At 33.8% G+C, this 14,549-nt stretch overlaps 1 protein-coding gene across 3 annotated transcripts in view; it reads left to right on the top strand.

Annotated features, from left to right (window-relative positions):
- The window catches only part of PRKAA1 (protein kinase AMP-activated catalytic subunit alpha 1), a 44,745-nt gene extending 31,598 nt beyond the window's left edge, over positions 1-13,147 (top strand). For all 3 annotated transcript variants that reach the window (XM_057541066.1, XM_057541068.1, XM_057541067.1), the window contains 6 exons: positions 716-860; positions 2,184-2,271; positions 4,408-4,632; positions 7,536-8,022; positions 8,135-8,261; positions 10,248-13,147. In XM_057541066.1, the coding sequence (XP_057397049.1) occupies positions 716-860; positions 2,184-2,271; positions 4,408-4,632; positions 7,536-8,022; positions 8,135-8,261; positions 10,248-10,492 (1,317 nt within the window). In that variant the 3' untranslated portion in view covers positions 10,493-13,147. The remainder of the gene's footprint in view (positions 1-715; positions 861-2,183; positions 2,272-4,407; positions 4,633-7,535; positions 8,023-8,134; positions 8,262-10,247) is intronic.
- The last annotated feature ends 1,402 nt before the right edge of the window (positions 13,148-14,549 follow it).

Raw genomic sequence — 14,549 nt, 5'->3', positions numbered from 1 at the left:
AAAGATAAATGCTGTTATATTTTATAAAACAAATGAATTCAGGTTTTTCTTTTGTTAAAATTAAAACATCTTTTATTTCAGGAGATATGATAACATGGTTGCTTGCTAATTCATTAACACTGCTTAAATGTTGCTTTCTCATATAGTCCACAACAGTATTCCCCACCCCAGCATAACTCTTTGTGCCCTTATCCTGCTTTGTTTTTCTTCAAAACACTCTTACTCCTTATATTGATATTTATATGTTTATTGTCTATTTTCTTTAACTAGATTAGGGCCTTTTTTAAAATCATTGCTATATCTTGAGTGTCTAAAACAGTGCATGGCACATTGAAGGTATTCAATAAATATTTGTTAAAGGAATCAAGGATTAAATATTTGTAATTTACAGGAGAAAACATGCCTACTTTCAGGTAGAAATTGAAATTATTTGAAATAGTGCAATAGTGCATGAGATTAGGTGAAAGCAAGTTATTAGAGTGTAGTCAAGAGAGCGATAATATTAGGAAGCTGAGTTACTGATTTGGGTTCTAAGATCCTCTTAGCATTTCTGTTTTGTGCTGCCTGTATCTCCTCCCCGTTTCAAAAGTATCTCATGAGTGAGGTTCATTTGGAAGGTTTCTTCCATTTTCACAGTTTTATAGGTTGGAGAATTATAGGTAGAATAATTTCTTTTGAAAGACACACGTTTAAGTTGCCTCTCTACTTTTCTTAGCTGGATGAAAAGGAAAGTCGGCGTCTGTTCCAACAAATCCTTTCTGGTGTGGATTATTGTCACAGGCATATGGTGGTCCACAGAGATTTGAAACCTGAAAATGTCCTGCTTGATGCACACATGAATGCAAAGATTGCTGATTTTGGTAAGGAGATTTTTATAGTTTCATATATTCATTATGTTTAACAAACGTCAGTAGGATTCTTCAGATAACTTTTGCTTTTATATCATAGACTGAGTATCCCAAAGTAGCATATCCTCACCGTTTGTCTGTGAGCTACAAAAAGGAGTAAAAATAAGGAATTCTCTTAGCTTTTATGTCTTTAAAATTGACTTTTATGACATAGGCAAACAATTTAAATTGGCAGCATTAGCGACATCACTTGAAAAGAGACCATTATTTAACTATTTGCTAAATAGTGTTATCAATAGAATACACTATTTCCAGTGTGTTCTTCTGATCAAGTATGGAGCAAGAGGAAAGAGACTGGGCTGGAGTTATTCAAACTTTGAAAGCCAGAAGGCAAACCATATGAACAAAATTATTTTTAAAAAAAGAAAGTAAAATATCTTAAATAGAAAAGCATAGTTTCAGCTTGAGGAAAATTTAATGAATTTATTTTTCCTTTATTTCTTATATAAATTGCCATTGACATTATTAAACCTAAGATAAAAATGAATATCTACAAGTCTCTTTTTTTAGTTTCATTTCAAATCAGAGGAGATACTTATATTTTCTTCAGTTTTGTATATGTTTATATATTTTAATCTATAGAGATTCACTAAATAGTGCCCAACAGCTCTGAGCTACTGGGTTTTTTTGTAACTGACTAAATTATTTGACTTTCTTATTCTTTAGTTGTCATTATTTTTTATACATTGTATTTTTGAGGAGGCAGAGTTTTCTTTTTTTCTTTTTTTTTTTTTGGCCGCACTGCGCAGCTTGCGGGATCTTAGTTCCCCTACCAGGGATTGAACCCGGGCCACAGCAGTGAAAGCACCGAGTCCTAACCACTGGATCACCAGGGAATTCCTGAGTTTTCTTTTTGTAGTAGAACTATGAAGGAACTTTGATATTAAAAATTATTATTATTTTTTTTAAAGAATCAGAATGGAGGTTAATAGAAACTTTGAATTTTAATTCTGTTCTACATTTTTTTCTAGTAATTTCTATATTAATAAAACTTAAACATGCCCAGTTTATTCTATTAAGCAAAATAACCAATAGCTTAATATGTACTCATTAAACTCCAACAATGCACTAACTTTATATGTTGAAACAGATTACAGATTTTATGGCATAAAGGCAAAATATTTGGGAACAATAAAGACTGTAGGCTTCTGTTAAAGCAAAGAACAAAATGATGATTTATCACTTTAATGCAAACTCAATTTTATTGTTTAATGGAGTTTTGTTTTTATTTTTGTTCTTGGGAAATCTTGAGCAGTGGATTTTGTGCATTTTCAGGTCTTTCAAACATGATGTCAGATGGTGAATTTTTAAGAACAAGTTGTGGCTCACCCAACTATGCTGCACCAGAAGTAATTTCAGGAAGGTAGTGTTTGCCACCTCCTCCCCGCCCAATATATTTGTAATTGTCTTTTTTTCCTAGACTTTGTTAGTCTATAGTGTAATATTCAATTCTAGTGAAAGGAATTTAAAGCTTATTCTTTTCTTATCCAGAAAGTATTCTATTTTAAGAATAAAACATTATAAGTGAATAAGGATTAAGGACTCCATTTATCGAGGAGGATGTTGGTTTGCAAGTCAAAATTATATTAGTTAGATGAGAGTACTTTCATTTTTTCCCCTGGTGGAAGAAACTGAAGGTTTAAAACTAGCAAGTTTTAAAGGTGAGACATTAAAAACTTGAATAATACAGAAATGTCTAGTAGTAAGAAATAGTGTACTGTTTGCTTAGATGAAGAATTAAAAGTGTAATGTGTAGCTTTAATTTTTCAAATTAGCTTTAGCTTTTATGATAAGGTACCTTGGGGAATTGGACTGAAGTATTGATAAAGTCCTCAGATTTTATTTAATTTTCATCCTTTAACTCTTCTGGCGACTGAAATATTTTAAGAATTCTAATCTCTCAATTTACTAACCACCAGCATTGAGAACATGAGGATCTTAGTATAGGGCAGCTTTTCGAATAGTTTAGATAACAGGAAAATTTAATTTTTGAAGAGTAACTGTTCTTCACTATACTACTGAAATTGAACACAAAGAAGCTAAAGTTTGTTTACTAGTTTTTATAATTAACTTTTAATAACTTTTCATTCAAACCATGTTTCTTTGTTTGAATGTCTTACATCCTGATTAATTTAGAATGCAGAAATAGAGTAGTATTTTCTTTCTATTTTCATAAGCTTGCTTGCCTAGACTGCTCAGAGAAATTATATTTGTGTTAAGGCATGGTTATGAGTAAGGCAGAAATATCTAATTTTAGATTTGTCAAGGTTCATCATTACCTTTTTATATTAACTTAATGTTTGTTATTTCATGTGGGTTGTCTAATTATTTTGGGAAGAAAACAATTTAGGACCTGGATACTGGGGGCAGTGTTAATTAAATAAACAAAAAGAAACGTAATTGTGCATATATGTAATGGGCCATTACTGAAGTCTAATTTTCCCAGTTTGGATAAGGTCTTTCTGTGAGGTCTAGATGTATGGAAACTTTTACTTTCAAAATAGTATTTATTGATCAGTTCAGTAATTTATTTGACCAATTTAAAGAAATCCTTTCCCTGAAGCCAGACTTTGAATGGGTTATCTAGTTAGTCAGTAGCAGGTAAAGTCAGTAGGTTACAGTGTATTGCAAATAAGAGTTTAAAATCTTCTGTGAATTAGTTAGCTGGGCTTCATTTTACAGCCTCAGGCCCCTTTTACCTTGGTATGAGGTCTTGGGTTATTGCGGAGAGTGGGTTTAGAGTCCATCACTAAACAACATTCTCACTTGATGAAAGATCGCTTAACCTCTCCTCTGTAACCAAAAAACAATGATTTTAAATTCAGTAATGATATGTTTGTTCAAAGTCTGGCCCTATTGATTGGATATCATGAGGACCCTTGTGAGGTAGCACGGAGAGAATTTTAGCTATAGTCTGTAACTTAAAAAAATTCTTTTTTTCTTTTTTTTTAATTTATTTATTTATTAATTTTTTGGCTGCGCTGGGTCTTCGTTGCTGTGTGCGGGCTTTCTCTAGTTGCGGCAAGCGGGCGCTACTCTTCATTGCAGTGTGTGGGCTTCTCATTGTGGTGGCTTCTCTTGTTGCGGAGCACGGGCTCTAGGTGCGCGGGCTTCAGTAGTTGCAGCACACGGGCTCAGTAGTTGTGGCTCACGGGCTCTAGAGCACAGGCTCAGTAGTTGTGGCACACGGGCTTAGTTGCTCCGCGGCATATGGGATCTTCCCGGACCAGGGCTTGAACTCGTGTCCCCTGCATTGGCAGGTGGATTCTTAACCACTGCGCCACCAGGGAAGTCCCTAAAAAAATTCTTAATTTTTGTCTTCAAAGATAATACTGATAGAATTAGTATAGAATCTGTACGTGTAGTACACAGCAGTGACTTACAGAAACCATATTCTGACTAATAATTCTTTATGAAGTATCTATATTTAAAATGATAAATTGATTTACTCTTTAAGTTACTGATGAGTGTTTAATCCAATTGGTCTTTCCTGTTACAGATTGTATGCTGGTCCAGAGGTAGATATATGGAGCAGTGGGGTTATTCTCTATGCTTTATTATGTGGAACACTTCCATTCGATGATGATCATGTGCCAACTCTTTTTAAGAAGATATGTGATGGGATCTTTTATACCCCTCAGTATTTAAACCCTTCTGTGATTAGCCTTTTGAAACATATGCTGCAGGTGGATCCCATGAAGAGAGCCACAATCAAAGATATCAGGTGATAAAGCAACTTGATTATCAGATCTAATAGTATCAGTGATATAAGTGAAAGAAAATTTTGCAGAACAGTATGTACAATGTAATCCTGTTTTTATGTTAAAAATAGTGTATAGACTCATTTATTTTATTTTGATATTTAAGAGCACACACTAACCTGGCTGCTTTAGGGAAGTAAGATTGGTAGGAGGAAGGGCTTTCACTTTTTGCTTTTGTTTCTTTATTTGTTTTGAAATTGTAGCAGTGAACATTATATTACTTTTTTTTTTTTTATTCCATACATCTACAAAGTTGCTTTAATGAAATTCTGAATACAATATTTTTTATTAAAGTAAATGTGTATATTGTAACTAAACTAGAGGGGAATTCACTCTTAGCTAAGTATTGTAATAATATACTTGGGGTTCAGTAAGGAAAATATAATCTCTTCTAGGCATTTCAAACAGGATAATATCTGATCAGAAAAATAGGTGCTTACAAAATAAAGTGGAGGAGTTAAAGTCAGAAGTGGAGGAAGGGTGCTTTGAGCTGTCAGTTTTGTCACTCCTCACTAGTTCTTAGGACACCAGTAAGTACTTTTTTTTTTAACATTTTTTTTAACTTTTTTTTTTTTTAAGTTCAAACAGGAAGTCACAAAAATTATAATCATCGTCATCAGTTCACTCAGTCCCATGTAATTAATATTTTTTTTCATCTTGATCTTTTGTTAGCACTTTTATGAATTCATCAGTTTTCCATTAGAGTTCTGAAAATGCTTATTCATTCAGTTCAGCAGTATAGTCAGTTACCAGAAAGCTGTACTTGTCAGTGTATTACTTTTTAATTTAAAAAAAGAGCTAATAAAAAATTAAAAGGACCCTGTTTGGGTATTAGATTTGGTAGTGATTCTTTAAGATTTTCTATAGTATGCTTCATGTTTGACTTTTACATATTCTCATGGGGACTAATATTTTTTCGTAGTAAATTTGTGTGTTGCTATTTGAGTTCTGATCTTATAAATTATTGTATTTTTTCCTTTTGTTCATCTCAAGGAATGAGAAAATTTTAATTCAGTCAATGACATGTTTGTTTTTGTAGTAATATACATTGAATTACATATGAAATTACTGTATTGTAGGTAAAAAAGTCCATCAATTTTGCCAGTTGCATATGGTTCCACGGAATAGTTTAAATAAGGCAAAAGTGATGATAACAAATCTCCTTCTCAAATTTGGGCAGGTCATTTCTGATGAAGATTTTTTTTTTTAATTTTTATTTATTTATTTATTTATTTATTTATTTATTTATTTATTTATGGCTGTGTTGGGTCTTCGTTTCTGTGCGAGGGCTTTCTCTAGTTGTGGCAAGCGGGGGCCACTCTTCATTGCAGTGCGCGGGCCTCTCACTATCGTGGCCTCTCTTGTTGCGGAGCACAGGCTCCAGATGCGCAGGCTCAGTAATTGTGGCTCACGGGCCCAGTTGCTCCGCGGCATGTGGGATCTTCCCAGACCAGGGCTCGAACCCGTGTCCCCTGCGCTGGCAGGCTGATTCTCAACCACTGCGCCACCAGGGAAGACCTCTGATGAACATTTTTTTAAAAACTGCAAATTTTGTTTTTTCTGCCATCATTTTTCTTTCCTTTTTTTCCCTTATGGAAATTTCTCTTTTGGTCTTCCAATGGCTAGACAGCACACTTCTCTGAGATGGAGGGAGAAGGAAGAAAGAAGTCAGATGTATATCTGGGAATAGTAAAGAAGAAAGCATTAGGGTAATGAAGAAGAAAGAAAGATCATATGTAGAACTTAAAGCTTGATTCCTAAAATAGATAACTAATAAGGACCTACTTTATAGCACAGGGAACTCTATTCAATACTATGTAATGACTTATATGGGAAAAGAATCTAAAAAAGAGTGTATATATGTATATGTATAACTGGATTCACTGTGCTGTACAGCAGAAAGTAACAAAACATTATAAATCAACTATATTCCAATTAAAAAAAAAAAGAAAAAAAAGCTTCATTCCTTTCCATTTACTCCATATATTGCAGACTAGCTAAAAAACAGACTGTGAGTGGCAGGGCATGACTTTACCACTAGAGGAGAAGGACTAGTCATTCTGTAAAATTTATATTTCAGAATATCTTAGTGAGAGATGCTTTTTCTTGTGTTTTACATGTTTTTTCCAATTTAAATGAAATATGTGACAATTGGAAAAGACTTAGAAAACACCAAAAAATTAGAGAAGAGAATTAAAGTGATCTTTAGTTCCATTACCCAGAATATAATCATTGTTCTTTTGGGTGTTTTCCTCTTTTAATGTTTTTAGTTTTAGCATATTTTTTTTTACATAGTTCAAGTCAAAAATATCCTTTTATATGTGAAGTTAGGAAATCCTCAGTTCCTTCATTAAAATAAGGGGTATTATCTTCACAGAGTTGTTTGAAAATGAACTGAGATAATATATAAGAAGTGTTTAGCCTAAAATCTACCACATAGTAAGCACTCAATGAATAATAGTTGTCTATTTTTGTTGTTGTTACATATTTTTTCACTTAACATTATATCCAAAGAGTATTATAATGAATCCACAGACTAATTTTGTTCTCTTTCTGAGCTGGAAATAACATGGTCTTTGCCATTTGTTTGTCATTGCTATTTGTTCCAAAACCTTAAAGTGTAGACACTTTGTTTCTGGTTGCTCCAGCAGTGTTTTCTCCCTCTTAAAATCAGAGGAAGGCTGGAGAATTTCCCTTAACATATACCATGAAATGTGAGCCAGAAGAGGAAAATCTCAGTTTTAAAAAAATGATAATACAGTATGAGTATAAATATAAATGAATTCATATCCTAAATTCCCCCAAACTGTTACTTTCAGTCTCATCTCTCCTCGAAGTCCTTCTGACCCCTGCCGTTTTCTCTCAGGGAACATGAATGGTTTAAACAGGACCTTCCAAAATATCTCTTTCCTGAGGATCCATCATATAGTTCAACCATGATTGATGATGAAGCCTTAAAAGAAGTATGTGAAAAATTTGAATGCTCAGAAGAGGAGGTTCTCAGCTGCCTTTATAACAGAAATCACCAGGACCCTTTGGCAGTTGCCTACCACCTCATAATAGATAACAGGAGAATAATGAATGAGGCCAAAGATTTTTACTTGGCAACAAGCCCACCTGATTCTTTTCTCGATGATCACCACTTGACCCGGCCCCATCCTGAAAGAGTACCATTCTTGGTTGCTGAAACACCAAGGGCACGCCATACCCTCGATGAATTAAATCCACAGAAATCCAAACACCAAGGTGTAAGGAAAGCAAAATGGCATTTGGGAATTAGAAGTCAAAGTCGACCGAATGATATCATGGCAGAAGTTTGTAGAGCCATTAAACAACTGGATTATGAATGGAAGGTAAGAAAGAAAGAGCATTCTGATTATTAGCACATTTGACAAACCTGTAGTCTGTATAATGTTTTATAGAAGAATTCCTTTTGACTTTGTTTTTCTCCATACCATATGCTAGGTTGTAAACCCATATTATTTGCGTGTTCGAAGGAAGAATCCTGTGACAAGTACGTTCTCCAAAATGAGTCTACAGTTATACCAAGTGGACAGTAGAACATACTTATTGGATTTCCGTAGTATTGATGGTATGTACATCACACAGAACAACATAGATGACATATTAGACCTTGTTACCTAATTTGGCATTTTAGTAAATCTTTGATTCTTTTGAAGCTTTTTGAATTGTTCCTAGTAATTCAATAGCAAAAGAACACAGAATATAAGATTTTGTGCCTTTGTTGACGTGAACATTATTTGTGTATCTTGTGAATAGTTTATTGTCCTTTTAAGATTATCTTCTAAAATCCTTAAAGCCTGATACAGCCTGATCCTAAAGTGATAGCTTCTGCTACATTTCTGTTTTTTGTAGTTCATTTTGGTAAGATAAAATGTTTTATTTAGAATAAATGTTGACTTCTAGTAAATGGTGCAAAATCATACCGTGGTTTGAAATGTGCATTAATTCAGATCTCCCATGCATATACACTCTTAAAACTAATTTACCTTATCTATTAAAAAGCCTGATGGAACACATTTGACTCATAATTCAAACAAATATCAATAATAATTCTACCCCAGCATTATGAAAGGCTATAGCTGTGTGTGTGTGTGTGTGTGTGTGTGTGTGTGTGTGTGTGTGTGTGTGTGTATATATATATATATATAAAATGTTCTCTCACAAACAGAACCTTTTTCTAAAAATTAATTAATTAATTAATTAATTTTGGCTGCATTGGGTCTTTGTTGCTGTGCGCGGGCTTTCTCTAGCTGCAGCGAGCAGGGGCTACTCTTCATTGTGGTGCGCGGGCTTCTCACTACGGTGGCTTCTCTTGTTGCAGAGCACAGGCTCTAGGCGTGCGGGCTCAGTAGTTGTGGCACATGGGCTCAGTAGCTGTGGCTCGCGGGCTCTAGAGCACAGGCTCAGTGGTTGTGGCACACGGGCTCAGTAGTTGTGGCTCGCGGGCTCTAGAGCGCAGGCTCCGTAGTCGTGGCTCACGGGCCTAGTTGCTCCGTGGCATGTGGGATCTTCCTGGACCAGGGCTCGAACCCGTGTCCCCTGCATTGGCAGGCGGATTCTCAACCACTGCGTCACCAGGGAAGCCCCCCCAGAACTTTAATTAAGTAGAAGTTTATGGCACTTCTTCATTGGCCAAATCAATTGAATTAAGATATGTTGCCACTTTTGTTCATTTAAGATTATATGGAATTATTAGATGAGATTTACCTGTGAATTTTTTGTCTTCTTGGTAAACTCAAAGATAGTACCCACATAGTATCAGAAAGACACAGTTTTGAGCTATGATATGTTGGCTAAACCTGTCTGTCTATGTCTAGATGGTATTTTCTTCTAACACTTACTAACGCAGTCTGAGATACAGAATGGGTTTTATTTTTTTCCATTGTACTTGGTTTAAATTCATGAACCTTAGGTTTATTAGTACCTGGGTTTACCAATTGAACGGACATTTACTGTTTTTATATTGTGTTCCCAACTTAGGTTTTCCTTGATTTTTGTTCATTGGAATTGTTGTTCTTTTATAAGATCTTAAACCACATATGAAGACAAAGTGGGAGAATGAAGAGCACCAAGATGAGAGTTAGGAGACTTGGGTTCTAGATTTACCTCTCTGTTCATTTGTCACTTAACTCTAAAGGGGATTATGTTCTTATCAATAAAATGAGGAGTTAGATGAGATGATTTCCAGGATTCAAATTTTAAGTGCATTTATTCTATGATTTTAATATAGAAAGATTGACTTTTATTGCTAGGGAATGATGTTTATTAAGCCTCATTATTAGTTTATTGGGCTCTCTTAATCCTAGATTGCAAGACTGATGAGTAGCCAAATATGTACCCAATCTTAGTAAGTCATTAGGGGCATACATTGCTGTGTGTAAAAAAGGCAAGTGGCATAATACAGATTCATTGCCTCTATTTTAGGAGGTATTCAAAATAAACATGCTCTTGATAGCTGGTCAGTGATGTCACTTAAAGAAGCAAATTAAGTACTATTAAAATTTTGGGGAGGGTGTCATGGATTATAATAAATTGAATTTTTTTTTTTACCCAGATGAAATTACTGAAGCCAAATCAGGGACTGCTACTCCACAGAGATCGGGCTCAGTTAGCAACTATCGAGCTTGCCAGAGGAATGATTCAGATGCTGAGGCTCAAGGAAAATCCTCAGAAGCTTCTCTTACCTCATCTGTAACCTCACTTGACTCTTCGCCTGTTGACTTAACTCCAAGACCTGGGAGTCACACAATAGAATTTTTTGAGATGTGTGCAAATCTAATTAAAATTCTTGCACAGTAAACCTAAAACTTTGCTTATTTCTTTGATAGCAATAAGCATGCATAATAAATCATAGCCAAATGCTTCCATTTATAATCAAGTTATACATAATTATAACTGAGGGTTGGCCTTTCGGAATGCAGTTTGCACAGGGACTGGAACATGATTAATCGTTAAAAGCATAATGTGCAGAAATGAATTAAGATAATTTTGTTCATTGTTCAGTAGGCATATAGAATAATATAATATACACAATGAATTATAGTTCTCTCAGGCTCACTTGATTTTTGGCTATTTTATATTTACTGTATACAGGGCTTTGTCAAATATTAATTTACCATAAAGGCCTTCATATATTAATTACGTGTTGATGTGTTATATATTTGCTTTATAAATTTATTCAATAAATATTTGCCTAGAATCCCCAGAGAACTTTATACGTGATTTTGTTTTCTGGGCTCCTTAAATAGCAAGTATCTTCAACAGTAGGGACAGCCTGGATGATTCTTCCATATCCCCTCCTTAATATTCTTAATATTCTGTAGTATATGGTAAGTCACCTTAAAGATATTGGACACATTTAAATTTTTTTCTTTCGTTTGTAAGTCCAGAACTTATATATTCAGATACTCTAAGCACTAAGTTTAATTTTACAATTTGTCCCACTATATTCTGTACATAAATTGCTCTTTTTGTCACAAGAGCTGCGTTGCATATACTGTAAATAAATCATGCTGGTTTTGCCAATATCACAAAGTCCTCTGCTCATCATGTCAGTCAGTATTAAATGTATGCAAAAAGTTCTAGTCATTCAATCATGTATCTTTTAAATTGATTCAGTGCATAGACCATGTCTTACCAACTATTTGAAAAAAGATATGACTTTTTTTTCCTAGGCTTCATTATGGACATTTTTTAAAAGAAAAATTGAAAGGCTGTAAGGTGATCACATGTGTATCTACCACTTAGATTCAACATTTGTTAACATTTTGCCATATATGCTTTATCTATATCTGTATATAGATACAGTTATATATATATGTGTGTGTGTGTATATGCTTTTTTCCCCTGAACCATTTGGATTTCGCAGATATATTCATCACCCCTCAACACTGCAAGCGTCTCCTAAAAAATGATGACATTCTCCTAAAAAACCCATAATACCATTAAAAATTAATAATTCTCTAATGCCATCTAATCATGCATATTTAGATTTCCCCCGTTGTCCTACAAATTTATTTCAAACCAGGCTCCAATTAAAGTTTATACATTGCATTTGGTGTCTCCTTCATCAGCTATTACTTTATTATTGTTTCGATAAAATATGGAACAGATCAGTTCTTCTAAATAGTCACATTTGCTTTGGATTTTAATTACTTTTTAAAAAGTAGCATTATGGAAACTGCCTAAAGTTGCTTAATCTTCCTAAGAGCTCTGATTTATATTTTCTTTTTCTTGCTCTTAGTATAATGCATTACATAATAGGTGTAAGAAAAAAATTTAGGGTCACCTCAGATAAAAGTCGTATCATGTGTATGGTAATAAAAAATTACTGTGTCACCCATAATTGCCTTATACTATATTTTAACTTCAAGAAAAAATTTTTGGTATTAATTATTTTTCCATTGCAATGGAACTATCTTTTTTTCTCTTTTAAGACTCTTTGTATTGTAGTATTGTTTTTGGCACCTCTGTAACCAGATGATAATGTACTCAAATGTCATGATAGCTTGCATAGTTACTGTAGTTGTAGATTTGGCTCCAGTACCCCTAGAAACATGCACTGAATTCAAAAGAAAAACCTTGCTTCCTTTTGTCCAGGGCTTATTCTATTCAACTTAGAATCTGAAAGCTGTATAAAATTATAGGAGTTCCATTTAAATATAAGTTCAAACTGTATTTATAACTTGTATGTGGCCCTCTGTTTTGAGGATACTGACTTCATGTAGGCTCTAAATGCAGCATAATGTTCCTAATGTTAAGAACAGAAGACTGTATTTTTAAAGCTACAGATTTGTATATAGAACTAAGACATCGTTGTAATGTCTGTATAACCTGTTGTGGGGAGCAGGGAACAAAAAGAGGAACCAATTAAATAGGACCTTCTAAAAACTGTTAATTTTGTAAACTGCTTCTTTTAAGTTATTGTGGTTCCTTTTAGTTACTGAGTTTTATTTTGAAGATATTTAAATATTGCACTTGTACAAATAGTATAATAAATGCACAGACTATTGCAGTAAATTCTTTTTTTAAGCTGGGATATTTGAAATGACAACTTTTGGTTGAGTATGTCAAGGTTGCATCAGAATTTTCAGAAATTTACTGTTGTTTGCAAATTCTTACTAATTGAAGATGTAAGGGAGTCAATGCAAATGATTTTTAATCTTTTTTTATTATCTTTTCAGCAATTTATATTTTTTGTGATTTTATGCAACCATATTTTTACTTTGTCTTGACAACTGAAAGATGTATAAGGTTTTTGCCAGAAATGTACTGTATACATAGTTTTAAATATAACAGATTTTACTGATATGTAAAATTTTTGCCATTAAAATAAATGATTTCTCACTGAGAGGAACTTTTCTACCAGGTTGGGGGATATGGGAGCTTAATATATCATATCTAATTTAAAATAATTTCACTGAAATAAACTCCATTGCTTTTACTTTGATTATATTTTTTCTTTGGATGGTTCTGTAGTTTTTCAGAGTTTTAAATGATTTTGTACAAAAAGTCCTGCCCTCTCACCCTGCCCCCCCCCTCCACTTTTTGACCTTGTAGTGATACCATTCACACTGAATTAATGACTGGTGGACTATGGGTGGATATAGAACTCCATGAACCTTTGGAATGAAAGAAAAAAATGTATTTAAATCTTTTCCCCTTAACTCCTTCCATCTCCCCCATCCACAAGAGAAATCATATTTTCATCGTGAGTTCTCTTCACTAGATGAATGAAAGTCCACATAAAACATAACTATAAATTGGTAGTATGGTAGAAATCAATCTTTGTGGTACAATATTTCTGAGACTTGTTCCTGTATGTCTTGACCAGAGTATATTTAAGGATACAATTTCAAATACTTTGATTTGGAAAATGGATAATAAAGAAAAACATCATTTTTCATCGGCTTACAATGTGCTTAACTTTTTTAACTTCTGGGACAACTACATGGAAAAAAAAAGGCACTTGTTATGGCCGACCATCTGTGCACTTTTTAGACAATGTGCCTAAAGTATAGTGCTTGAACAAATTTTAGCACTTGAACATGGTGATTGTTGTCTCATCTAAATTAGTGAGTTTTTGTTTCATCTAAAAATTAACCACCTGAACAAAATATTAAGTTATAAACAATAAAAATCAGAGCAGTTATCTTTGGCTGCTAACATTAGATTTGGTTAGAATTCCACTACTGTTAGAATTCAATCAGTATGAAATCTTATATGGCATTGTTGGCAGGGCTTGTGTTAGATTGCTGACATTCTGAATCCTTAAAATAGCTTGATAATTTTAACAGAACACAGTACTAGACTGTTATGAACAGCACATAGATTGTTCTTTTAGGGAACTTATAAATTAAGTACCCTGACTGAACAAAATTGTACAAGAAATTCTCTTGTCTGAAAAATAGTTATTGAACTGTTTTATTTATTGTAAACAAGTAGGCTGTTCTATTTATTGTGGATGACAATAAACGTTAACTATGACAAATGTAGAGGATTTCTAGCAACTTGGAAGATGATCATGTTGTCTATACAGACAGCATGGGAAATTATATAAATAGATGCATTATGATCATAGACCAAAGTAAGTAGGAAAGTGGTGGGTGAAGTGTGAAAACTTAGTGTTGGAGGTCGCCTTTACTAGGGTAGAGTGGATCAAGATTAAGTTATTTGAGAGATTTAGGAAAGACTCCTTTTAGAAAGGGGTACAGCTTCGAGCACCGTTTAATTATTTTACTCTGCAAACTATATCCCCTCATAAGGTAACTATGAACCAAGCACTACGAATGTGACCATAAGGCATAAATCCTGCTCTGAATGCCTTGTTAGGGAGATACATATACTTTAAACAGTT

The sequence above is a fragment of the Balaenoptera acutorostrata genome, chromosome 2 (genome assembly GCF_949987535.1).
Source record: "Balaenoptera acutorostrata chromosome 2, mBalAcu1.1, whole genome shotgun sequence".
Classification (NCBI taxonomy): Eukaryota; Metazoa; Chordata; class Mammalia; order Artiodactyla; family Balaenopteridae; genus Balaenoptera; species Balaenoptera acutorostrata.
This window is presented reverse-complemented; position numbering and strand designations above follow the sequence as displayed.